The sequence below is a fragment of the Copidosoma floridanum genome, unplaced genomic scaffold, assembly GCF_036245765.1.
Source record: "Copidosoma floridanum isolate Cflo_tuat_1 unplaced genomic scaffold, Cflo_Japanese_pri ptg000013l, whole genome shotgun sequence".
NCBI classification, from domain to species: Eukaryota; Metazoa; Arthropoda; class Insecta; order Hymenoptera; family Encyrtidae; genus Copidosoma; species Copidosoma floridanum.
In genome coordinates, this window is record NW_028321890.1 from 24,264,060 (window position 1) to 24,290,757 (window position 26,698).

General features: G+C 41.4%; 2 protein-coding genes across 2 annotated transcripts in view; one reads left to right on the top strand and one right to left on the bottom strand.

Annotated features, from left to right (window-relative positions):
- The window catches only part of LOC106647251 (kin of IRRE-like protein 3), a 135,750-nt gene extending 128,156 nt beyond the window's left edge, over positions 1–7,594 (top strand). Inside the window, exons 13-14 of the mRNA XM_089590757.1 lie at positions 5,267–5,515; positions 7,209–7,594. Of these exons, the coding sequence (XP_089446883.1) occupies positions 5,267–5,515; positions 7,209–7,555 (596 nt within the window). The 3' untranslated portion in view covers positions 7,556–7,594. The remainder of the gene's footprint in view (positions 1–5,266; positions 5,516–7,208) is intronic.
- Positions 7,595–15,037: 7,443 nt separating this feature from the next.
- On the bottom strand, positions 15,038–18,246 carry LOC106647252 (uncharacterized). The gene is made up of 3 exons (XM_014363560.2): positions 17,986–18,246; positions 15,286–15,489; positions 15,038–15,214 (listed from the first exon to the last, which is right to left on the bottom strand). Exons 1-3 carry the CDS (start codon positions 18,244–18,246, stop codon positions 15,038–15,040), a joined length of 642 nt encoding a protein of 213 aa, XP_014219046.2.
- Between the last annotated feature and the right edge of the window lie 8,452 nt (positions 18,247–26,698).

A 26,698-nucleotide genomic window follows, 5' to 3' on the forward strand; every position in this document is an offset into this window, starting at 1 on the left:
GGGTAAGCGGATTATCGCGCGGCTCGAGACCATACAGTGGTTTAAGATTTGTATTTACGAGGGCTCGTTAAGCGCGCGGTGCTCTCATGTGCGTGCCTTGCGTGCGTAACCGCGTGCACGCGCGTCCCATCGATCTACGTCACCCCCCCCCTTACCGATCTTAAGTTTTCGGAATATGCCTTGTTAACCCCGATTTTGACAACGTGCGATCAAACTTTTTGGTAGATACTCGTTACTTTGGCTCATACGGATGCCTACATCCCAAATTGATTAACCTCAGCAGTTAGATCAAAAGTTTTGTTTTATAAATACGCAAAAAGTTAATAACCCCCTCTCCGTGCGTGTAACTTCCGGGGGTAAAAGAAAGAGGGGCAAATCGAGTGAAATCCCGGCTGGTCATCGTTTTCCCATCCACCACTTAATACACCCGCCCCTCGGCTCCAACACCGATCCGCTCCTTCCTTCGTTCTTTTTTCATCGATTTCTCGCGCTTGGCACGAGAAGATTGCAACAGTAATTGCACCTCTACGCGACTCCGATGGCAGATGGAAGATAAAGGATTGTTCTACCACGTGTGTTGCTGGCTTTATCTCTAGGGGTGAGGGAAAAACAAACAAACAAACAAACTAGTGGAGGGAAAAAAAATACGAGGGGACCGGTGGATTGCGCCAACTGTAATCGCTGCAACCAATCGATGGACGAGAACTTCTCTCTCTTTCGCTAGCGGCAATTGCAATTAAACCGAGAATGGAATAGAGAGAGCGAAATGGGATGACTAAAGTCTGGAGTACGTTTTTTTGAGCGAGACGACCCGTACGCGATTAGTCGTACCTCGCGGCTGTACCTACTTTGGCTTTTTGTGTCTCGCGTGCACACGCGTATGGGCATGGAAGGTCCTTAAATGAGCCGTGACTGACTACACGGGGCTATAATGGTAGTCCTTGTAGGGAAATCGAGAAAATACATGTTCACCAAATGGTAGGGCATAGATACTGATGCTATTGTTGCGCTTCTATGCGTACACTGTTTTCTCGATTCGAATCCCCGTGTGGGAGGTAAAGTGGATGGAGCGCCAATCCACCTTGAAATTGCTATACCTTTGTATGATACGAATCGAGAAAAATCGCAGTTTTTTTTTTTGTTATTTGAACAAAATAAACTTTTCAAAGTGAGTCTCAAAGACAAATGCATAAGACAGCGCAGAGATGATGTTTAAATCCAGGTGATGTTAAATTTAGTCGAGATTGAGGCAGAATTTCGGTGATTCTCAAGTCTCCTATCAAAATATATGGCTCCAATGGAGTCTGATCCTCGTTAACGAGCCTCGAATTGATTGCAGGACCCATTCATCGAGCCAAAGAAACTTTGGAGCATCGAATTAATTATATCGCGCTCGACGCCCGATCCGCGCCCTCGTCAGGCGTTCCACTCTATAATCATGCCCCAATTTGAATTGACAAACTGTTTGTCGTAATATTCCCTCGTTGGAACTTGTGCAAGCATTCGACAACGCGATCCATACGAGGTCCTTTGATTGAAGTCGCGCACTGCATGAGCTCAGAGAATCGTGATGAATATGCTAAACATTTGTTGGCTACTCCAAAGTGTCCAACTCCATATACATTGAATTATATTGCTCCCCTTGTACTTGACACGTATCAATCCATGTGTAGATTTATACGCTTGTTCTCTCCCTATCAAGTTCAGAACGAACATTCGTTCTGGTATAAACATTATTTTTAGTGCTACTTCAAAGCCGTAAGGTGTTGTTGCATTGTTTGCTTATTTAAAACTACGGGCTTATGTTTAAAATCAAAATAAAGACTGTAGTATCGACACACATTTAATTTGTACTGTTGTGCTTTTGTAAAATTTTACTCTCTTGTTTTTTGACATCCCAATCCTCGCACGCATCAAAAGCTACAAAGTAAATAGCCTCGATTCCTATTAACATTAGTTGAGTGAAAAGTTTGGTTAATTTGCTGAGTAACGAGCAAAAGCGAATTCCATCAGAGATTTCGTGAACGCATAAGCCCTTCCTGCTACTTGAACGTATTCAGAGCATCAAGGATTATCATGAAATACTTTAAATGACAAGTAACAATTATCTGATTAGTATTATACTAAATATACGAGATTCGCGAGTTCCCTAGTTGATTACCATGTAATCCTGATGTACAGTGGGTGGTTAATTCCTCTTTGACTCTAGAGCATTTAATTGCCAAGCAAAGAGATAATATTTACCCATCGGCACGCAAAGGTTACGTTTATTTCCCATGGTTTGTTTGTCGGTCCACAAGATAAACTCGATGATGAAAAAAAAAAAAGGAAACTCCAACTATAGTACAAACAAAAGCCTGAAAGTTCCTTAATTAGGAAAAAAATATAGGTAAAAAGACGGACGTGGGGGATTCGGAAGGCCCGAATCCGTCGTTATTTAATTTAAAGTTCAATCCAAATCCATACGGTTCAAAGTTTAGTCACAGCTCCGAGGCCGTGGCACTACGGTGCGGACTGAAACTTTCGGCTACGGAAGCCCCGCTGAATTAGCCAAGATATTTATCTTGGCTTACAATCACGGACGAGACCCGAAACGCGGCTCTGGAATCCAAAGCAAGTGCCTCTTTCTCTCTCTCTTCTGCTTTTCAACCTCGTACTATGCCCAAAGGTACTGTTGTGAACTTTCGTTCTGTTTACCCCCGTGGACGATCGTCTTTCGTTATGGTTAATCGTTAACCATGCGCGCTCTGTTTCGCCGAATCTTCTCTCTCACTATCTCTTTTTTTTCTCTTTTTTGTTTCGTTTTATAACAAACTAGTACTTTAACAAATGGGTTTTTACTTTAGGGTATGCAATTTTTTCAAACAAATGTTACGTCTGTCATTGAAGTTTAATGCGAAACTCGATTGTTGAAGTACATCGTTAAAGCGTGAAATTAATTTTATCATTCACTGGTACTTTTCAGTGTTACAATGGTCGATCCTGTTCTTTAATTAACGAAAGCTTGTTAAAAGTGTTTTACAAAAACTCTGTTCATTACGGGCCAGTGAAGCGCCGGAAAAAGTTTGAAACAGAGCAGTGACATCGGAAATAGACCAGTCGGAATATTCTAGCCTGAGATCGGAGCTTTTCAATTCAAACTAATTAGCAAAACTTGAGGTCAATACTTGGAATTGTTTATCTTAAAGATTAAAGGTTGGGATTAAAGATGCGCTGCCCGACTCGATTAAAATTGCATAGCATCTTCGATATTTAATCAGAGCCGGTCTTGCGATCTCTATCCTCGAAATAGGTCGCTCGGATCAACGAGACGAGATGCAACGTGCTTTATGAATTTTACAAAAAGCCATTTAGGTGTACAAGACACTGGTACCTATTGGAAAATCTGGAATCATATTTTTGTGCGAAAATGATACGTATATTTACTATAACGAAACCTACGATACATTTTCATTTCATCACTTAAGGATCATTATTCTATGAATATTCACAACCAAGTACAGTTATCGTGGGCACTTTCAATTCATTAGTTATCGAAATGCCAATTTAAACGAAAAAAAAAAATAATTATTTCGTTCAAACAAACAGAAAAAATCAAATTCTGTTGGATGTTTTGCGTGAAAGGTATTTTGCTACTTCTGAAATCCACTTGTACAGGGAAAAAGGAAAACGGAGTAGAGTAACAAAATTATTGATCTGCGTACAAAGTTGTAACGCAAATAAGCCCTTCCTCCCTCACCTCCGCCAAAGTTGACCAGTCCTTATAAACCACATGCGTGTCCACGTACATATATCACGCGTACGATGTAGCAGCAGCAGCAAGGCACACCAAAAGCTGAGCTGGCTGATTAAGCCCCTGGTTTTACGAGCACCATAACGTTCCCTTCCTCTGTGCCTCCCAACCTGTCGGTCGCACATGCCAACAGCACATCTGCACACAAGCGCGACCACGTGCACAAACCAGTCAAAGTGCGTCGTATATTGCATGTCAAATATACACCAGCTCGATGTATACAAGAGAGCTGCGCGCACGACCGGATATTCGCATTGGCACGAGGGTGGAAACGGAGAAAGGAATGCCGGATGTTTTTTTCCGGATTTTAGACTCAGGGAGTCTGTGGGGAGCGAGGAATTTTCATTTGACGGGCATCCGCACCCCCCTCCGTTTGTCTCCTCTCTCTCTATCTCGGAATACTTTCAACAACTGTCCGAGCAGCCGCAAGCTGTGCGCGAGAATCCGTTGCGCTTAGCTCCCTTGGCCTGTCGTATTCGTGATAGTGCATTTCAACTCAAATGGCTTTTACGTTGGTTCCGACTCCGCGTTAGCCTTTTCCTATTCTTTGATTGTCTGCCTGTGGATAATAAAAAAGTGGCTGCCAAAATTACTCGTTTCATTACGCAGGTGAACATGAAAAACTTGCATCAGGGAATGTAAGCAACTCCGTTAATTGTACCAACGAAAAAAATACAAGTACCTTCCACTCGTTGCACACGTGTTTGCAGCCACCATCTTTCGAACTATTCATCCGTCGAGAGAGAGAGACAGAGAAATGCACGTTGCGCTTAATCTGGCGCTTCCCAACGGTAAACTCTCCTGTTTATCTCTGCCTTTTTGTACCTTGCGTGTTCCTCCATTTTAACTCGACGTGCTTGAATTTCATATGTTTACGGACTGTAAAACGCGAGAGAAAACAAAATTAGACGCCGAAAGAGCGGGCGCGGCCGGGCAGGTTAATGAGTGTGCTACGCGTGCGGTAAGTAGTCGAGCTCGGCGTACAGTCAGACGCGATGAAATTTTAAGCGAGCGCTGTTCCACCCGTATTTCTATATTCTTTGTCAGTTCCTTTTCTTCGTTTCGGGCATACAGATCACGTTTGTACTTTTATTTGTAACACTGTAACTGGTTGGTTCCATACATACTTCTGTGATGATTGTAGATGTTGCGTAATGCATTTCGGTGTACTACAACGTGCGAGCAAGCTTTTCATTCCTGCACAATAGCACATGATACTCAATTACACATACTGCATAACCCACATTGGGCTTCGACGGGCCACACTATCACCACTTATCATGAGAAGGGGCAATGAAGTCTGCCATACCCATGGCCACAAAGTGTCTCCAAGCGATAACATCCCCAGAGCTTAGACGCGTCGGTCCTCTCCATCCTCCTCAGCCTATACATCGGTGTATCACTTCTGCGAACAATGAACAAGAAGCACCACACGCACTTACGCGCACGGTTGGTTGCGTCGCTTGCTTGCAGGACAAGATGTGGGAATGGGGCTGTCACCACTGATGGGAGTGATTATTGGCGCCCTGGTGACCCTCGCCCTCGTTCTGCTGGTGCTGCTCGTCAAATCGAGGCGTGAGCAGGTGGCCGCGGCAGGGACGACCAAACCTCGACACGCCGACAAGCCGGCCGAGTTGAGCGAGCTGCCCTCTCAGCAGTACCCCCTCCAAAACCTCGAGCAGACCATCGAGACAGATCCTGACGTCATACCCAACAAGTTTGGTGAGTCGCCTGTTGGGGCTTGTACATTTCTCTTTTATACCTTTTTTACGTTAATGTGCGATCGGCCAAGAGAGTGATGAACGTCGGTTGTACCAGTCATACTGTTTTTCATGGTTTAATATGACGAGCGTGTTTTTTTATTGGCCTCTCAGGCGATGATAGCCTGGATTGGCCATGGTACGATTTTTTTTTCTTTCTTCATTGTTTTTGGGGTAACAAATTTTACTCTTTTCATTGATAGAGCTTCGTATGATGGATCCATCTTGTAATTTATTACTGTTGGTACAAACTTGTTTAATCTTTGTTAGACTAAGAACTTTCACTTGATGCATTACTTTTTTTTTTTTTTTTTTTTTATAATTGGTGAATAAAAATAGAAAATGTTTTTATTTTTGTTTTTCCTTATTCAGAGTACTAACTCTGATATCTAAAGAAATTGGACTGCTTTATTCTTCGGTAAAAGCAGCTTTATTGCTCTCCAGTTTGACTAAAGATTTTTTTTTTTTCTTATCCAGAGAAGAAATTGTATGAAAAGATGATACGTATATACTTACCGTTTTTCTTTTATAATTTTATTTATTTATTTTAACATTTCATTACTAATTTTTACTGAAACAATAACTAACCTTCTCAAATAGTCAAATATTTTGAATGACAATATGATGAATGGAAATGAAATATGTCTGTGTTAACAAGTATTTAAAATTTGTTACAATGACTAATGCAATACGTAAAATCATCAAGATCCATAAAAAAATTCAATGAAAAATCTAAAACTTAAAAACCAGTAGTGATCAATTTAAATAATTAGCAGCAAAATATTTGCCTAAGAGCACATAATACATGTAATGCCTATCCTCAAAAGAAAACAATTCTATTAATCTAATTTTTACTTTTGAACTTTTCAAAAAATTAGTGGTAATCAGCGCAAATAGTCTGACATAAAATATTCTTTTGAGCGCATACATAACGAGATAATAAAAATATCCACAGTTTTGGATAGTACGATACCGAAATCTCGAGATCTTGTCTTGAAAGTATTAGTCTCATAATTTTAAAATTTTTTATAAGTCTCGTTTTGTGTCTGATCTTGAGAACAATTTTCAAGACCAAGAATAAAAAATTTTTTTTTCAAATTCTAGAGTCTCAAGTGTGTTAAAAATCGTCCATGACCTATATCTTAAAAGTCTCAAGTTTTTCTTCCAAGACAATATTTCAAATATTTTTTCATCGAGACTGTCCCGTCTGGTCTCAAACTATGTATCACTACTGTGTTTACTAAATCCATTGCAATCCGAGTAAATAGTCAAGAATGGCGAATAGGACTAAGAGCACATGATACTAGTATACAGACTAAAATTCTCCATCTACAGAATAAATATATCCACGATTAAATTATTTATACTGCATGCTTGGAAAATCACTGGAAATGAGCTTTAAAAAAACGAAATAAAAATATCTACATACCAATTGTATTCTTTTGCAAGTTTAGATAATCAGTAGTAATCGGTTTTATTAGTCAGACGTATGTACATGTAACGAGTACCCTTCTCTATCCCCAGGATAAAAGTACCAACACTTTGATTGCTCATACGTCATGTTTGAAAAATCAGTAGTAATCAGTGTAAATAGTCAGACGTGACATATTTATCTTGTAAGAGAGCGCGTAACGAGAAAACTTTTCTGTCCACAGAGGGAAATCTAATCGAGGTGAGTCCACCGAGCTATCCGGGTGGTTACTCGCCGGGACAATGGGTCACGCCAGGCCCAACGCCCAGCATAGACGAGCTTTGCCACAAATTTGCAGGACGGCCTACGGAGCTGAGGCTACCAACGAGGAGCAGCAACACGATCGGGGCCATTACGGCGACGGTGGGTCTGAGTAGTCATCACCCGACACTACCAGGCACCACCGCTATCACGAACGCAGGCGTGGTGGTTGGCACCGGGCCCTGCGTCGTCGTGGCCGGTGAATGCCTCGACGGCGAGGCGATAAAGCGCCGGCTGATGGCCAACAGGCTACCCGAGAGCTGCGTCTAGGGGAAGAATAGACAACACGCCTCAAGTCATACATACACAGAGACCTTGTTTTTACTCAGAATCATCCCCCCCCCTGTCGTGCGCGATAATACCGAACAGTGGAGCAAGTGCGTGGTTTCTAGCGCGCGCTCGTATGTGTGCGGGTGCAGGGTGCATTTTTTTATCCACATATCCCTTTCTCGTGGTTGTTTTTTGTCTTCACAGCCCCTCGCTGGCGCGCTGTCGGGGCGGAAGAAAAATGAGCAGCGAACAAGCAGGGCGGAGCGAAGATGCGGGTTCGCTTTCTCGAGCGTCGTTTCTCTTACGGGCAAAGTCGAGTTTACCAGCATCGAAAAAAATCGCGTGAGTGTACATGCGCCCGAAAAAGATAGCCAAAGTTATAGCGAGGTGTATTTCTTGTGTTATGCGACACTGGATGCGAGTTTTGCCGAGTGGATGAATGGATGGCGAGATATCGTCAAGTTGTTTTCGTACTTTTGCTCGAACATACTTTAATTGTTGTTGTTGTTGTTGGATCCCATGTGTCGTCTGTTATCGAATGTTGTTGTAAAAAGTCACGTCATTCGTGGAGGGTATACAATTTGGGCAGGTACGGGTCGTTTAATTGCAGATCTGTGTGATTTTGTTTCTTGAAACAAAGAGGCTGCAGTGCGCGAAAGTAAGACTTTGTGATGAATCTGGTGCTCGAAGGAGATCATTACTCCTTTCGACGATTAGTTTTGAGTTTGGCGTAAAATATGAAAGTTCAATACAAAAGATAAAGAGAGAGATGGGGAGGAGCTCCCTCTCGTCGAACTGAAATTGAAAAACTTTGCGTACCATGGCAATTGGTTATTGTTTGATTCCTCCGGTCTATTCACGGCGGAGCAGAATCTGAGTGGCCCTGAAGTAGATCCTTTCGTTCGGTAGACGGTATTCACAGACGGCCTCGCTGACCCGTTTTTCAACTAACAAACTCCTCCTCATTTTTTTTTTTTTTTTTCCTCTACGGCAACTTCATCTTTTGGCAGGCTCTTTCTTTCCTTTCATCTTTAAATTTTCTTGTACCCTCCGTCCCCGGAATGGTAAAGGAAAATTCAGAAACGACTCGTTTTTCCTTCAAAATCTCGGTGTGCACCTCTTTTCTGAACCCTGCTGCTGTTAAACACGAATGAAAGTTAGTAGAAGAAAAAAATGTTGCAAAATCAAGGTTGGGATAGAGAGACGAAAAATATAAGGAATGTTCGTATTGTCTTCATTAGATTTGAAAAGTTCTATACACACTCATTAAAATCAATTCGTGTGTTGACTAAGGTTTTTTCATTATTTTCTCGATAACCGGAGAAACAAATCCAAGTTAACTATCTCCCAAATCCGATGGACGTATATGTGTCATGTGTCACATCACGCATGCATAATTTACTCCTCTCTCTCTCTAAATTTCTCTTTCTGTCTGATCTGTCGACGAGAAAGGCTTTTAAAGCTTATTATTTTTAATTTGTCCATTTTTTCCCTCCTCCCTATCACTTGACTCGTTAATAAGGTGCCGACATCTACTCATAAAAATACTTGTAACTGTCTTTAACTTGGTTTTTTATGATATATTTTAGTTTTTGAAGTATGAACATTGAAATAACCGTCTGAGCTTTTTTTATTAGTATTTGTAATACAAATTTTTTATAAAGTAAATTCTTTCGACTTGAGACAAGGATACCTAAAACACATTTCGAAAGTAATCAAAACCACTGGCAAAAAAGCACGTAAAATATATACATTTTTTATCATTCTTTTGAGAGATGGTCTTTATTGAAAACATAAAATCATGGTACGATTTCATGAAGGAAAGTTCAAGGGGGCGTAGGTAGACAACTAACTTGGAAAAACACATCGAACCGCGGATGTAATATTAAGCATAAAAAGCGGACATGAGTTTATAAATAACGTATGTTAAAATAATCTAATATATTACACCCGTATGAAATAATTTGTAAAATACCTGTAACATATGTACATTAAAATAAAGAAAAGTTAGTTATTGAAACATTTACCGTGTTTAGATTTTTATTGCGTTGAGATAGGTGTATCTACTACTGAATGTGTAAGTCTGACAATTGTAGCATGAAGTTGTAGATTAGAGAGAGTTTTGTTATTCAAAGTTTCAATACTAATTTTAAAACTTGATTACGGGGGTGAAAATTTTGTACAACCGATCGACTAAAAACTGATAACTAAAGACTGAATTTTGATTTAAACTCTACATATTATACAGACACGCGTTTGCTTGTATAATCCGTTGATATTTACTTAATGAAATAAAAAAAAAATACTTACCAATCGACGATTTGGTTGTTTTAAAATAAGGTCTCTACAAATCTACGATATTAGTTACAATAATAGTGTATCCAACTCTCATGTCTTGGTTGGAAAAAGGAGATAAAAAACACACAAGGACAACTTCTTTCCAAACGCCACAATCACTCTCGTAGCGTAAGATACGAACGAGGGCTCTTGACCCCCTTTGCGCGCTGATAAATTTCGAAAAGAGCCAAGTTTCCAGTGGCAACACTGGTTCGACAACGCAATATTTTTCCCAATTCACCGCGCACGACAAGAGGCTTGGATTTGTTGCCGGGTGCTCCTTCCAAATTTTTTTTTCTTCTTTTCATCGGGAAAAACGAAAAAAGCAAACGTGAAAAACGTGGGCTCCTTCGCGTCTCCCGAAGCCTCCTGAATGAAGATTAATGGAGAAAAGGCCCGACGCTGGCTCGAGGAGGCAAAAACTCGGGCGCTTCGGTTCCTCACTGACGAGGGTACAAGGCAAGAAATGGCATTCCAGCTCTTTCGCGTTGACAATGGAACTATTCGACTTGTTCACCGGGGAACATTTTCTTACCTGCGAACAAATATGCTATCGAATCAGTTTTACGCAAAAAATGTATCGTCTTGACAACGTGAGCACGAGTATCCCAACATGGCGCGAGGAAAAAGAACCGAGCACAGCTGTAGAAAAAAAAAAAAAAAAAAAAAAAAAAAATGAAAACAGCCCTCGTTAGGTGCAAAGCCCGTGTTCTACAGCAGCTCGCGTGAAGAGCCAGGCAACAGCTCTATACCCCACTTTTGTTTTCCGAGTAAGGAGGCAGCGAGGACTCGAGGCGCGAATAATTCGGAACTTCAGCGCTGCAGGTATTCGAGAGTACCGCGGCGATAGCCGAATCGACGGCTCCGTACATCCACCCCTTCCTCCTCTTGGCTCTGCGATAAGCCCCCGCGCAGCTCTCCAAGAGCCTCCATCGGATTCACTATCGACTCGCCCCACATGTCGCTTGTCCGTATACGCAACTAAAGGGGATGGGCGGCCGTGGCAGGAGGGGTGCTCCACCTTGCGTTATAGAATCGAGCGGCGCCCGATTGCGGATGGAATCGAACTAGCGAAATCGCTCCTCGATGTCCTCGGCAGGCTGGTGTTTTTCTTCCGCCACGGATGGTGGCAACGAGGGGGAATTGGGGCTCGAGATAAGCGCGGTGCAGTTGGACGCGAATATGCATATGTCCATGGGAGAGTAGAGCGAGCCAGTGTGATTCTTGTACCGCGTCCGATGAAAATGTGTGTTTCGTTGCTGTGTGGAGTGGACGAGATAAAAAGTAAAAAAACAACGGCAATAACGAGACAGTGAATGTGTGGTGAAATTCCATGAGTTATCTGTAGCAAGTGCTTGGATGAGACGTGTGATAATAGCGTGCGAGAGAAAGCGAAAAGACCTTTCTTAGGCCACTGATGTTACTACTACGGTTATTGTTCGTGATGTTGCGTCATGTAGCGGTAATGGTGCTGGTTAGGGTGATATGCCGTCCTGCAAAGTGGATCGAGTGTCGTAGCTCGAGGAGGGTAGGACAAAAGTGTGTAGGAGCGTACTGTGTGTGTGCGAGACGCAGAGAATCATTGTAAATATCGTCAAAAATTTTTTTTTTTTTTTTCTAAGTCTAAGGTGATGAAAGTCCATGTAAACTAAAACTAAAAGAAAAAAAAAAAAAGACTCGTCGCGAGCAAGTGACTCCATATCGATCATCCATATCGTCTAGTAACACATATGTATATAATATATACAGTTTCGATCTGAATAAAATGTTTACCTGTCAAGTACTGTGTGCACGAGAATGTCTCTTCGCTTCATTGCCCTCCTCCTTTCTCCATCTTCTATTTCCCTTGATTCTCCTGTCACTGCGAAAATGTTCTTACTTACAACTACATCTACGTATTGCTTTGTTTTTTTCAAATTTTTTTTTTCTTTTTTTATAATTCAACCATAGTAGATTATTTAAATTGAAAATATATTTTCTTATAAATTTATTAACTTACACAACTCTGTTCGTTTGTTTAAATAAATTTGATACAAAGTTGGCAAAATTTTTTATTTTGCATTTGCGCAAAGTACAATGTGAAATAAATCACGTTATCAGTTTTACCATCAATCGTGCATGGCATCGTGTGTAACGAAACGACGACGAGCTCGGAAAATATTTGTGAATGTCAGTTTCATCTGGTGCGATTCACATCGATTTCCGGAGACCGTCGCAAAAAAGGGTAACAAAGTGAATCTCGAGAAGAGACGACGATTTTTCGACGTCCAGGGTATTAGTACAGTCAGTACTGTCAAGAGCCATTCGGATTTCTCACTCTTTCCTTCTCGCAACATTTCAAATAGAAAATTAAGTTCGAATTCGTAAATATAAAGCGAAAAATCATGCCGAGTGACAAACGACAAATGAGACCAGAGGAGCCTTTTTTCCGCTCGGCAGCCGGTGACAAATGGCTGCGGAATTTCTCCCCAGTAGCAAAGGTGAAAAAGGACAGTGGAAGAAAAAAGGAGATGGAGTGAGGAGAGGTGAGCCTCTTCGGTAAGTGGCAAGATGCTCCCAACAGAGCGCGATGGTCAACTTTCCTACGCACCCACCTTCGACGCTTACCGAGATTTTTTTTCTCTTTTCCACCAAGGTTTCGCGGGCACCTCTGTTTTTTTTCAGAGTAAGAGAAGCAGGAGGAAGAAACAAAGAGAGAGAACTACATGCTTTCAATTAATGTTTTTCTAAACTGAGGGAGAACCGAAGAGAGGGAAAAAGCAAATAAACACCGAGAGAAAGTTCGAGCTATTACATCGATTGCCTCGCCAGGTCCTCTAATTGCGCTTTTTTTTCACTTTTTTCTTTTTTTTTTTTTGGCTTACTCCATCTCCGCCATGGCCAGAGGAAACAAACTTTGGTGCAGCCGACGAGCTGTGGCTTACAAGGCCAGGAGAGAAAATGCTCTTGCGCTCCGTCACCACCGGGCTCCCATTGGGATTAAACTTATGAGCGAAAGTAGCTTGTCTCTACGGATTTTTTGTTTCATTTTGTTTTTTGTTTTTTCGTAAGGAGCAAGCGAGTCCACCCTGCTTTTTTCTTTTCTTTTTTTTTTTCAGCTGTTTTTATTTCACGACCCATGGGACCTTCTTTTACACACTTATTTGTCCATGGTGCCAGTTTTTTTTTTTTTTCTTTTTAATTTTAACCACACAACAGGGAGGGACTTTGCTTGAACTGGAGGAAAAGTTTGAAGCTTGTATCAACTAGGATTTTGTGCAAGGTATGTATAGAGTTAACTTACAAAGCAGTTGTAGGCTGATAAAAAGTTGTCGAACTTCTTGGTGGCAAATTACGCTTTTCCTCGTGGACATACATTCATTTTTGTTGTCTAGTAGTACTAGTGCTCACTGTTTGCCTATTCAAATTTTCTGAATTACCGCTAGATTGAAAGAATATAGTTCATAATTATGAGAAAATCAAGTATGCCTGTAAAGATAAAATCACGTGACAAAAAATCTTACTGGAAACAAAAATTATTTTTGAATGTCAACAAAATATCAATCACGACAGTGTTACACTGTTTATTACGAGTATGAATGCATAATAATAATAATAATAATAATAATAAATGAGTGTGATTAGTAAGATAAAAAATAAGCTGTATCAGCAGAAATATGTAATTATGCATACATGTGAGAGCAAAAAGATTTATTAATAGTCTCCTCAAAAAGCTGCATGAGATATTCGTTTAATGCAGTAATTTTTTTTTGTTCTTAGAATTCCATCAATAAAAATTTAAGTATTGATCCCTTATCACAAGAACAGCTCGAAAGTTTATATTTTTAATTTTTTACAAGACTATAATTCAGCGTGAGGTAAAGCGAATATAATAAAACAAATTAATACTTAAACAGCTACATAATATGTGCCAACGTTATTATTTTGCTACGCGTGCACAGTTGAAGCATTGAATAAAATTAAGTTCGTTTGCTTCACAAAAAAAAAATTAAAAAAAAATAAATAAAAAAATAAAAATCATGGCTATCAGGGAACTAACGAATCTAAGTAATAATCGCCATGGCAAACGCATTAAGAGTTATATTTTTTGTGAAAACTTTGTCGCTGATTATAAACACATCTCAGTTACTCTCAAAAATGTTTTAGTTTTCTGCATCAAATATTAACACTCGTCTAATTTTTCAAAGAATGACGACTCAATAAAAATCCAACCAAGTACAATTTTAAAATTTACCACAAAGTAGCATAATCTCAGCACATTTGATTCAGTACTAAAACTCCCAATTAGATGAAAATCTCACGGTTGAATAAATGAAAAGTCCCAAATTCCCGTAAGAGGCTTCCCGTTGCTTTAGTCGCTTTCGGCGAAAGGGGGCGGAGGCTGCAGCTCAACGCTACGGTTTCTCGAGGTGTCCCCCCGATGAATAAAACTTGCTCGGAATTTTAATCTCAGAGTCAACGTCTCGTAGCGAAAACTGCACGCGAGCAAGATTCCTTTTTCTTCCTCCTCGGCCGGCTTTTCTTCCGACTCCGACGTAAGTGCGCCAGTAAAAAGCAAGGAGCGATCTCGAGCGAAAACAAGAGGAGGAAAGAAAGCAGGTCAGATCAAAATGAGGGACCGGAATCTCGAGAGTCCCGGCCGTGATTGGATTGACGTTTGGCTTGGCTAGGATTAAGGCTAGAGTCCTTTGCGAGTTCCGAGGGGTTTAACACAAAGGATCGCTGCCACCTGCAGTATAATTAATACTTGAATAACCAATGGTGATATCGAGCGGCTGCGAGACAGCTCAGTGCTACGCTTTGAACACCACATTGGCTCTATGGATACGTCGGACTTAGATCCAGCACCGCTTATATTGCGTCAATTGTATTTGTGCGTCTCTCATCGGAGATTGTCACTCCGTATTCGTATTCAGCAGATAATCGAACTCGCGTAATAAATGTTGTGCTTGCAACTATTTTGTACAAAGTATCGATTTAATAACTATTGCTTTCGATAAAATGACATGGACGAAACAAGATATTTTTCCCTAATTTAACGACCAATATAGACAGAAATTGACGAATCATCAAAACGAGCATCATATCTCCATGCGTGAGCAATTTTTTTTTTGTTTTTTGAACTGCATGGGCACATCCGTAATGTTATTTCTTTTTCTTTTTGCCTTCTTCCTCGACTGGTTCACACGGATACAGAGCATCGTGTATCTGCTTGGTCAGCTTAACCGGCACCCCGACCAGTAGTCCCATGATTGTCAAGACAGCTCTGTTGTACGAGTCGAGGAGCTTGAATTTCATGTGCTCTAATCGCGGAAAGGATACCTGTTTGACGAATACAATGAATCTTTGTAACCACTGGTTGGGTAGTGTCAAATATGGTGGAAAGTATTTACCTCTTCGAGCGTGGAGTTGGAGGCGAAGGTTTCCTGCATTCTCGTGTACATGTCTTCGGTATCCTGCGGCTCGCCCCATAATCCCTCGGCTACCGTCCAGTAGATGAAACCGGCGGCGACTGCACTCTTTGCTCCGAACACTGCCATCTCGCAGAGATAATTTTTCATTGTTTTTGGCGGCTGCTTTTGCGGACAGTCGCAAAACTATACGGGTAAGAAATAATTTGCTGATTAGAATGTTATGATAATATCATCAAACATTAATTTAATACGCGTTAATTATTTGTCTATTTATTTGAGTGGTTTCTGCTCTGGCGATCGTCTATTAACTCATTTGATACCTTGACTTTAAATCGAATTTTAATCATAAGGACGAGGCCAATGATCTACAAACTAAGCCGTAACCAAATAAATATTTGCAATACTGCCACTAACGAACACATGATAGTTAGGTTTATCTAACTATTTATTTTTTACATCCTCAAACATTTATATTTGATGTCAAAGTAGCAACGGAAAATTCCTTCTTCAAGTTTTTAACTTGTACTGTTTCTGTATTCTTTATTAAGGCAAATTTATGAACTTTTAGTATCAAAATAGTGATCAAATGACGTAAACACCATTTAGGAAAGACTTTAAAAAATGCGAGGTAATATTGAGCCAAATGCTGGACATGATATGTCTCCTCTTCCTCTCTACGCGATAGAACGAAGGCATGTAAAGTAGAAAAATCAAGCTTTAGTCAGACATACAGTTTATCGTTTGTATTCACGATTAAGAATCTTGAAATTTACTTTATTTTTCCCATCACTTGTCTCTGGTAACATATTACGTAATTATCCACAAGAGTTAATTGACACACTGTCAAATCTAACTGCCAAGGTTAATTAATTAAAAAATCAATATTTAATCATATCAATAATTTGAAAGCTTTGAACTAATTTTTACTTTTGAACATATGTACATTACTACTTTGTAAAATTATTTGCAAAAGTTGACAAACGCACTTGAATTCATTTAAATATATTAAGTGGAAAAATCAACGTTTTGGCAGACCACACAGATTTCTCAACTACCACGATTTCAATGCTTCAAATTACTCTCGAACCATAATAGTTACTTGCCGAATTTGATTTACATATTGAATCTAGATGTAGTAAGTAGTAAAATAAATATTTCGTCAGCCAAATAATTTTCGTTCCCATTAGCGGTCGGGTAGTTGGAAATTTGAAAAATAGACTCTTTTTTTTTCCAGCCGTTGTCTCAGGCCATATCGTCAGAAGCTTGCAACGCAAAACTAATCAGATAGCGAGCTACAAAATCTAATTAGACCCACCGAGCGCTCGTCACAGCTCAGCAGTCAATGCTTAGAACTAAGGAGCAAAGGTACGGGACCATCTATCCACCGTGATGCACCCCTGTGGCGCCTCGTGTACTAATTTATCGACAGCCATCCCCCACTCGGTTTATTTTTCTATCTCAATCTAGCTAGCTCCTTCCCCCTACCTATACGTGGACCGATGTAACAAGTACGAGCGAGAACCAAGTCTCTAGACTCCTTGGGTGACGAGGGCATTAAGTGGCTCCAACGTCCTTCCGCATTGGAGATGCCACTTCCACCTCACGGGGCTCAAGCCCAACTTGTCTTCGACCACCCGAGCTACGCCGAGCACTGCAGGTACAGGAGAGACCTCGAGTACGTCGGGCTAATTTCAGGTATAAACGCGTGGAGGACATATCGACTCGAACTCCCACGGGCCACGACTGTCATCTAACCATCCACTTGTCCCTCCGATGAACGGATAAAGTCATCACGGAGGAAGCCCATAGCAATCGGATCTACGTGTGCCCCCCTCTGACCACCGGAGGAACAGCTGGACCTCAATTGAATCCCGTGGTCGCTCAAATTTGCGGTCCTCCAAGACACACTTGAATCAGAGGTACAATTCTCCCTGTACGGCAATATTGGTACACTCGAGTTTAAATATTTATCAAACTACTCTTCTAGGTCAGGTGTACCATAGAAACTGCAATGTCAACGCTTCGAGAGTCGAATCAGCACCCAAACTGCCAGACTTATACCTAAGCTGCCGTATGCACGTGTGGGAACGGGAGCAATACAGGTGGGCTCGTCACCTGAAATTACACGCCCACGTGAGTAGCAGCGGCACGTGTGGCGTCGACAGGCACATTAACGCTGCGGTAGCCCAGGAGATGGACGAGTAGGGCTTCAAATTGCTCCGGGGTATTGTGTGCCCTGGTGTTGTGCCATCGTCACTATGTGACCGACTTCAAAGTGGGCGCGGTTAATTAGCTCGTCAAGCTCGCCCTCCGTTCGGCGTCTTACGTAACACGTCGCTAGTGACATTAAACTGTAACTTGGTTATTTTGCAAGCGCTCGGTTGATCCACGGGGCTATACTGTCGCTGATTCCGAAAGGTTTCCGATTCACCGCAAGGAGCAGCTGATCTCGAAATTGGCCAATTAATTTAAAACGCGTCCCCCCTCGACTTAACGATCGAGCGGGCGAAAAAGGAGGAAAAAGCAGAGAGAGAAGAAGTGCAACCGATCAATCTCATAAAGCCTCGATCGGCGCTTAAATCGTGAGTATTCCGCGAGAGAGCCGAGAGAGGTTAAGCCCTGGGGGAAAAGAGGAGCTAATGGTTTGGGCGTGAAACGGAAAATAAAAAGGACAAGCACCTTGGGCAGACAAGCTCTCTCGAGGTCCTCGCGCCTGCAGATCCTTACGGGTACTGGGTGGGTCGGCTGGTAGCTGGTTCTCCGCTGGGGACACGGGCTCGTCGGCTCCGCGGAGACGAGCTTCTGCACCCGACGGGGCCTCGAGCAGGGCTTGGCGAGGTTTATCGTCTGGGCTTGCGCTTGCGTGCCTTGACACCGGACTATCGCGCTGCTCAGGTTACTCCTGCCATGGCGAATTAGCAATGCCGAGAAGGGCAACATCGCTTGGATGCTTTTTTGTGAGTTTTATGCTGGGACTTGGGGATTTTTAAGTTGGGGGTGGGTTTTACGTGGTTACACTTTGAATTTTGCCATCACTGGGTACTCTCGAAAAGGTTAGATCGGTACTTTGTACATAGCCTGAATTTTGACTGTATCTTGTGGTTTTTTTTTTTTTATAAGACGTGAAGTAGGCGCCTATGTGGTAAGTTGGTTCATCGACTCATTTCATCGTTAAAGCAAAACATGTAAAATTAGTGTATTTTGTTATAGTAAATTATACAAAAGCACAAGATGGGGACTGATAGCGGTCCAAATTCCAAATGCCACTCAATAACAATATTAGCTGTAAAAAAAAAAAAAAAAAAGTATTTCACAAAGATTGGTTGAAGTTGGAATTTCTTTGAATATTTCCTTATTTTCCAATCATTGAATTTTTCATTTAATATTATGACTATATGAATTTTTCGAAGCCACAAGCAATATCTAATTAAAAATTTTGCCACGCAATAGCTGTTAAGAAGCGGTTTTTTACGCGTATGTCAAAAAAAAGGAAGAAAGAAGTAGAGATGTGTTGGAGTGAAGGGAAGTGGGGGTGTAAAATCCTAGATTACACAGGAAGTAAAAACTCGATAAAAAGGAAGTTCCAACCAAATATCCGTGAAACTCTGTCTTTCCCTCCGGCTTGAGGACGAAATTCCTTATTCATCAACGCCATTGAAAAAGATCGTAAAATATGCACTCCACCTCGCTATCTTCCCTTTGCTCGTTTACGTACTTTCCTCGTTATAACTATGTATACGATCTCTAGCTCGCGGCTACCACCACCACATCGCGGTGAACAAGAGTCTTCCAGATTCAGATATGCATCCCCGAGTCCAATTTTCGAGGGTTTGAGCAGTCGTTCGTGGAAATTTCATCGCCACCCTCCTTTCTCGCCTCTTTGGCTTACTTGGAAATTATTATTACGCGAATAACTCGGATTCGATTATAATTTTCTTTAAAACCAACGTTTGCGGGTTTCTCAAGTGTAAGGTTTTCCATTTGGATAGAAATATTTTACAACATAAGGATATACGCTATTTGTTGTGTAATTTTTTTTTTTTTTTTTTTTTTTCTATCATTACGTAGTCATGAAATATTTCGCACGAACAATATTTGCAAATGATGTATCGTAAGCCAGACTGTAATCGAACCCGATGCGTGACTATACATATTAGTTTCGAATATCTCGCGAGGAATGCGTTTATGGTAGAAAATAATCGAAAATGAGTGCATTCAATTTTTTCGATCTCTCTGTGTTTGCACTTTCAACATAACGACTCCTATGAACTAATTTTCGAGATTGGCGGTGATATCTGATAACTGATAACACAACATTTCCATTAGATGAGTCGTAAAAGCAGATGTTGATTTTCAGTTTTGTTGACTGGAAATGTGGAAATAAGATAGGAATTGAATTACCACTGGCACGCGTGCAAGCTTAATGATGCTTTTACAAAAACAACCCCCGAAATGAAAACGAGAGCCATAAAGCAGCAGCAGAGCAGAGCGTGGAAGTTAATCATAGGTGAGTATAACTAAATGATTTCATGGGGATGGATTTTTACTACCTTATTTGTTGACGGTACATTTAATGTTTACAAAAAGGAAAGAGGATTATTCTTGATTAAAGGATCACCTTGAGACGCAGCTGTTTTTTTTTTTTTTTTTTCCAGGGTAACGCAAAAAAGGCAAGAAAGCATAAGATCACAAAGGTACTCGATGACACTGAAAAAAAAAAAAAAGAAAAGGGAGAAAAAAGAAAAAAAAGATAAGCACTGCAAAGGCACCAGGGGCGAAAAACTGAGAAGAGCTCGAGAGCGAAGAGGGATGGATTCTAGCACCACAAGGTGGAGATGAAATTAATCTCGGCCTCCTTGCCCTCTCCTAACTTCTCGTTGCATCTGAAAGCAGTGTAATTACCCTCCCTCCTGTCCCCTTTTAAGAGTATATCGGTGTGACGATCGAGTATCCCTGTACTCCTTCTTTTAGTTCCTGGAACATTTGGCTTAGAAATTACAACTTTTGGCTTAAATTACAACAATCCACTTTGTGTATCGCATTAATAATCATTAAAAAATAGTAAGTAGTACCACTCGCTCAAAAATAACTTCGTCTTCGTTTCTCGCTATTCAAGCAACGTCAATCGAGTTGAAAAAAAAAACTGCTTTGAGCGTAAAAAGTATCGATAAAAAGGAGAAGGGTGCCGACAAGGCAGTGGCAAAAAAATTAATGGGGAAAAAGACTTATGTTGCTAAGACTCTCGAGAGATTGCCCTTTTCAGTATGCTTGAGACAAATTTTTTTTTTTTTTTTTTTTCATCCAACACGGATTCCGTTGTAAATTTAATTGCATCACATTTCAAGCCTGTTGTGCCGATAAAGAACAAAAAAAAATTTTTCACCTTTTATCCAAAAGCAGGTAAACTTCCGAAATCGGAATATCGCAAAAAAAGTGAAGCAAAATAAACAAAGTTGGGAAAAAACCCGCGTAAAAAAAAAAAAAAAAAAAAAAAAAAAAAAAAGGAAGGGAGGCACGAGAGGCCGAAAATGACCAAACTGTAGAACTCCGCGGCAAGAGGAACGAGAGCCTGGGAGAGGCAGGGCTGTATACGTGGCGAATCGTCCAAAAGTCTCTCTGGCCGGGGGCGCGTGGGGCTATCCAGAAATCCGGCGAAATCACCGATTCCGAGAAAATCCCCGGGCGCGTCGGCCTACTACCACTATTATCGCTACATGTACACCTACACATTTACTGGGGTAGCAGCTCTTTCGCGCAGAAAGCGCACCCGGGGATTTCTCTCTCGGATTTTTGGACCACGGCCAACTATTCGCGGGCTTGCTGCCGCGTTTTCACAATAAAAGGAGCCAAACGTAGAGGAGATCGAACCCGTACCTACGCGTGCACGCGCCGAGGTGTGATTGTGTGGCTTCGGGAAAGGCTGGAGATGTAGAAAATGTTGCGCTCGCGAATAAAAGGATATCAGGGTGGCTGGCCAGGGCTGGGATGTGGGTAAACTCGGGAATATTTGTCAACCGCACTCATGGCCTTTGAAAAAACGAGGCGACGCTTTTTGCTGACATTAATAACCTACCCTATCACTGATGTTTCGCCAATACTACACCCAAAGGACGGGAAGATTATTTTCCTTTTCGGTGAAAACTCTCGGAGGTGATGTTGAAGAGATTCACCTTTTGGCTGTATAATCGTCTCTAAGGAATACAGCTTGCTATTATTATTATTTTTTTTTTATACATGTTAAATAAACTGTATCCACCTTTTCGAACAATCTGCGTAGAGTAAGATGAAAATGACAAAAATTTTTGTGACTTATTATTGACAGGCAGCCTATTATTTTACCATGAATTCTTGAATTGTTTAGTTCTTGAACTCATAATTAATAAGAAATATTATCTAGCTATTAAAAATATATGAGTTACAACTTATGTTACAAATGTAATAATCGGAGATTAATTTTAATTTATTTTTAAAAATACAATCTAACTTATTAGCCATCACTGTACCATATTTTGTGGCAACAAAAAATTTTCAGAGGATTTTAATTACTTAAATGTGATGTGGCTTCGTTATGGCATATAAAATAAGTCACATGTTTTATTAACATGAATATCAAACACCAGCTGTTAGGAAAAAAGCGCACTAATAGTAAATTCATATTTTTCTCGTTCTGGTGGTCTAATGAGCCAGAGGTACACAAAATAACGAGCAAAAACATTGCCGAGAAAAACATCAGAACGAAATTATACGCTGTTACACGCTGAAAGTGCTGAAACCATGCAAAGTTCCACTTTTCTCTGGTATGAAGCAGGCATCTCTTTCTTTCATTTTCTCCCTTTTTGTTTTTAATTAACGTGAAAAATTTTGAAGGTATTATTTAAAATCAGCCCTACAAGACGATATAAAATCAAAAAAGTGACGAAAAAGTATAGTTAACACTTTCATTCATAATTCATATACTTCTAATGGATAATTTTTTCAAATAACTCTCAAGTTCTATCGAATCGCAAAAAATCACTTTTCATCAAGGAAAAAACGATTTTTTCTCTACTTGAAACCATCCCGTGATGGTATGCGGTATCACGGAAAAGTATCATCAACGAGAGAAGTAGCAGAAATCCAAAGACGGCTCTGGGAGCAATACCCGATCCAAGAGGATCATCAATAACCAATTTCATAAAACCAATACCGCGAAAATTAGTTTTCCCAGCCGGGGATGTTCCCTGGCCCAAGGTTTTTCTCCTTCTCTGCCTTCTCCTCCTCCTCCTCCTATCGTCGTCTTAATCTGCCGCGCTGGCTTCGCCTGAGGAGGTCGCGTATGCCTCACTTTTTTCGGCTCTTTCTCTGTGCTGCTGCTGATGTCGACCGAAAACTCGATTGAACCTCCCTTTTCGTGATGATTTGTGTTGGCTCCCGAGCGCCAGCGTCTCGGCTTTTACGATCTCGCCGCGATTCGCGAGTATGGACTTTTGGTCTATAACGTGCGCGAAAAAAAAAAAATTATCGGCTGTCGTCTTCTTTCCACAGCGCCCATAGTATTTCCGGATGCGACTAAACAGTTTTTAACATCTCAGATGATTTTCGTTAGTTGGAAATTTTCGATACCTTCGCGAAATCGTTAAACTTCTTCCAGCATAGAGAATCATGAAGAAACGCCAGAGTCACACCTATTTACGAAGAACATTCCGAGGCAAAGTTTTTTCATCGCAACGGCTATGAACTAACCAAGTTCATCGGTCTCCCAGCAGAAACTGAACTTTGAAATATCATCGGTAAAATATGAAATCGACGGAGGAATAAAAATTAACGGGCGTGGTTGAAAACTGCCGCTTCTCGCAGCGGAGCATCTATCATAATCAATTTGGAGTGAGACCCCCCCCCGAGTCTGCTCAAAAGAAGCACAAGAAATCAAATCGAGAAGCAGAAGGAGGAGGGTGTATTCAAAACTTTCACCACTCTCTCTCTCTCTCTCAACCGAGAGGAGGATAAATCAATCATAATCCAATCGCTCAACAACGTCCTCCCCCCCCAAAAATCCGCATCCAATCAGAGCTCTTCAGCTGTACAGAATCCAGACAAAGGCCGAGCGTGAAAACTGGTGGGGGGCGCAACAACCCGAGCCGAGTTACACACCAGCATCCAGAAACCCGCTCCTCCTCTCGACGAATTAATCTAAGTTGTCCGAAGCTGCTGTGCTTCAAGTTCATATATCGAGGGACGCGAGCCTCGGTGGCAACGATGCCATTTGCGTGGGTGCGACTCCCCGGCGTCTCGAATTATTAGGTCCTCGCGGCGCACACGGAGAGCGTGGGTGTAGAGGCTGAGTTGCCGATTAGAATGTCCCGGGCTCTCTGCGCGCGAGTGAACTTTGGAGACGAGTGCCAGCCGAGGAGGACGGGAAAGCAGCTTCCAAGGGCGAGATTGAATTTCCATTCTCGGGACAGCGCTGAATCGATTAGGTGGTGTAAACTCCTCCTCCCCCTGGCTCTTTGGGTTCGACTGAAAAGCTTATTGCCACGGAGAGCACCGGCAAATCAGCTTGTACAACACCAAGCCTCGACACTTTTCTCTCTCCCCCTTTATATGGCAATCGAATCGTCTATGCGTGACGACCGATTATAGGTATATGACAGAGAGACTCCGTCACTCGTTATCGTACACGGGGACTGATTGATGTACGTTCTGTGAATTAGTTTTTTTTTTTTTTTTTTTTTTCTCGCAATTTGAATATGGTAAGGTCAACAAGGTGGAAAATAGAATTGCGATTTAGTGCACAGCCTGTTGAAATTTATTATCGTAGATTTTTTTTTTTTTTTTTTTTTTTTAGCGGCGACACTTAAAATGCATAGGGGATTTTCCGATTCGATTCGGATGTCCCTTCTTTTTTTTTTTTTTTTTTTTTTTTTATATTATAGTGCTCTACGTCCGGCTCCTTTTCAATAAGGGCACTACTATGGGCACTTAGCACTTGGGAGAAGGAAGGGAAGAGGGATGGGAGGCCTTCCATCTCTGGGAGGGGGGTAGGGGGAATTAGGCAAATTTGCTGCGAGAAGGTCGCCTAAAACCCTCCTCGAGGAGCATTGCGTGGTGAAAAAGCACATGTGAAAAATCACAGAGGTACTTGCCCGTAAAAGTCGCACTGGCCGGGAACTGAACCACGGTCTCCCGCGTGCCAATCCACGACCTAGCCGACCGAGCCACCGCGCGCTCGGATGTCCCTTCTATCGCATCTGATTCCGTGGTATAGATTTCTCTGGATTTATTGCCGAAAAAACGCAGGTGAGAGGAATCGAGGGACGAAAGCCGTGAAAGTGATTAAAATTGAAATTTATTCAATCGTCTTGGTCTTGCGGAATTTGTTTACCGATCCTCGTTTCATATTCAAGACTTTGGGCGAATTGCAAATTTATTTAATTTTTTTTTTTTTTTTTTTTTTCCACCACCTTAACGCAATTATTGTTCTTTTGCTTTGTCTTGTTACCCTGCCGATTGATGAATATTTGAACAAACTCTAACGATTCCATGCTGCTATTGGCATCGATTTTTTCGTCAGTTTATGTAGCTCAGCTGGTGGAACATATCGTTCAATTCTTGTGATCAAATGCCACTTAGTTCGAGACATGATACATACAATGCAATGTTACTGAGCTGTACTGTGCGGCAACCCTTTTAATTGGACATGAAAAAAATGTAAGCCAAAATTACAACTCTTCCATTTCATGATTATTTTTTTTAATTTAAAAACTTTATTTTCCCCGCACACACTTGTCTCGCACATTTCAGCCAAAGTGTACTTTCTTTTATTCGATCGCGACGAGACAAAAAAAAAAGTGATTGCGTTTATTACACCCTTAAAAGCCGTCAGTAGGGACTCTTAAAAGAGTTAAATTACACGAGACTGAAAAAGGAAATTCTTACAAAGAGACAAAATAGGGGCGAAGTAAGAAAAAAAATAAAATAAAAGGGAAAAGAGTGAGAAACAAGAGAGTAGGCGGTGCTCGAGGTGAAACTGAGCAAAGAATAAAAAGAGGAACTTCAATCGCTAGCCGGGTGAGCGAGTCAAACGTTTTTCCACGCGCCCTTTTAACTGAATCGTCCGTTTCCTCCGATTTGAGCCCCGTCGTCGCCTCCGACAACGTCAAGCCTCCCGTCCGCTAATGGCTCGAAGAAAGGCGAGCGCTGTACCTACTCCTCCCTCTTTTTTCTCCCCCCTCCCTTTCATTTTTCAAAAGTCTCCCCTCGAGTACTTAATGACTCGAGAATTATTGCGTCCCCGAGGCTTTGTGGATATTTCGAATTTTACATTTCATCCAAGCATCAAAATCGTTTCACGGCTGCACGTTCGAGGGAACTGGCGCATTACCGTGATAAATATTCTCAGGTTGCTTTTGTTCGGGGGGAAAAAAAGAAACAAGACACCCCTGCCGTCGTCCTTTGTTTTTTTATTTATTTATTTTTTTTTATTGCAAAATCAGATTCTTGTTTTCATTAGGGTTATAGGGAGCTCGCGGATATTGATCAATTTCATTTTGAACGGAGCGATTAATTATTTTTGTGCCAGTCAACGGTGTGTACAATTTATCGCGTCAGCGATACGTGATTTCTCCCCCAAACCTCAGGCTACGCCCTTTACTACGGTTGCTCTTGTCGTTATTTATATCATCGGACAATCAATTTTATTCCCGGGCGTACAGGTGTAAAACAAGTGATTGATCATATTTACGACTTTCCGATCGAAAAAATACAACTGCATTCTGCCCATCGTACATTCATCTTTCACGCATTTTGCATCAACACAACACAGGAGACGATATGAAATCAGGTCCCTTACAGCTTTACAACGCAACTGTTTTCTCCCTTGTTTATTTATTTATTTATTTTTTTTTTTTTTTCAGCCCCTCTCGAGCAACATTTCATAATCAACATCTGGTGTACCAAAAAACACGTCCACAAAGCTCGCGTCCGCGATACACAGGAATGAGGGCCCGAAAAAAGTGCAAGCCTCGCGTTTTCCCGCAGTGTATTTTTACCTGCCTCGGATCACGTATCAGAAAGAGAGACGCATAAAAGTCTCGCGAGATTCGTATTTATTTGTCCCGCTGCATCCTTCTTTCTTGAAATACCGCACTTGAAACGAATAAACTTTATGTGGCTCGTTAATCATTTTCCTCTCTAAAATATGCATCGTGGGCATGAAGGGTCCGAGCTTCGAATCACGGGTGTGCGATTACGAGAATAATCGTCGCTTCGAGGCGTATCACAATTCATACGCGAGCACTGCACTCATTTTTTATAACGAGTTTTAATGTCCGGGTCGTGGAGGACAGGCGGAGGAGCGCGCAGAGTCTCGTTTAACGAACTACGCGCGTGTCATACTCGGGGGACTCGCTAGTCG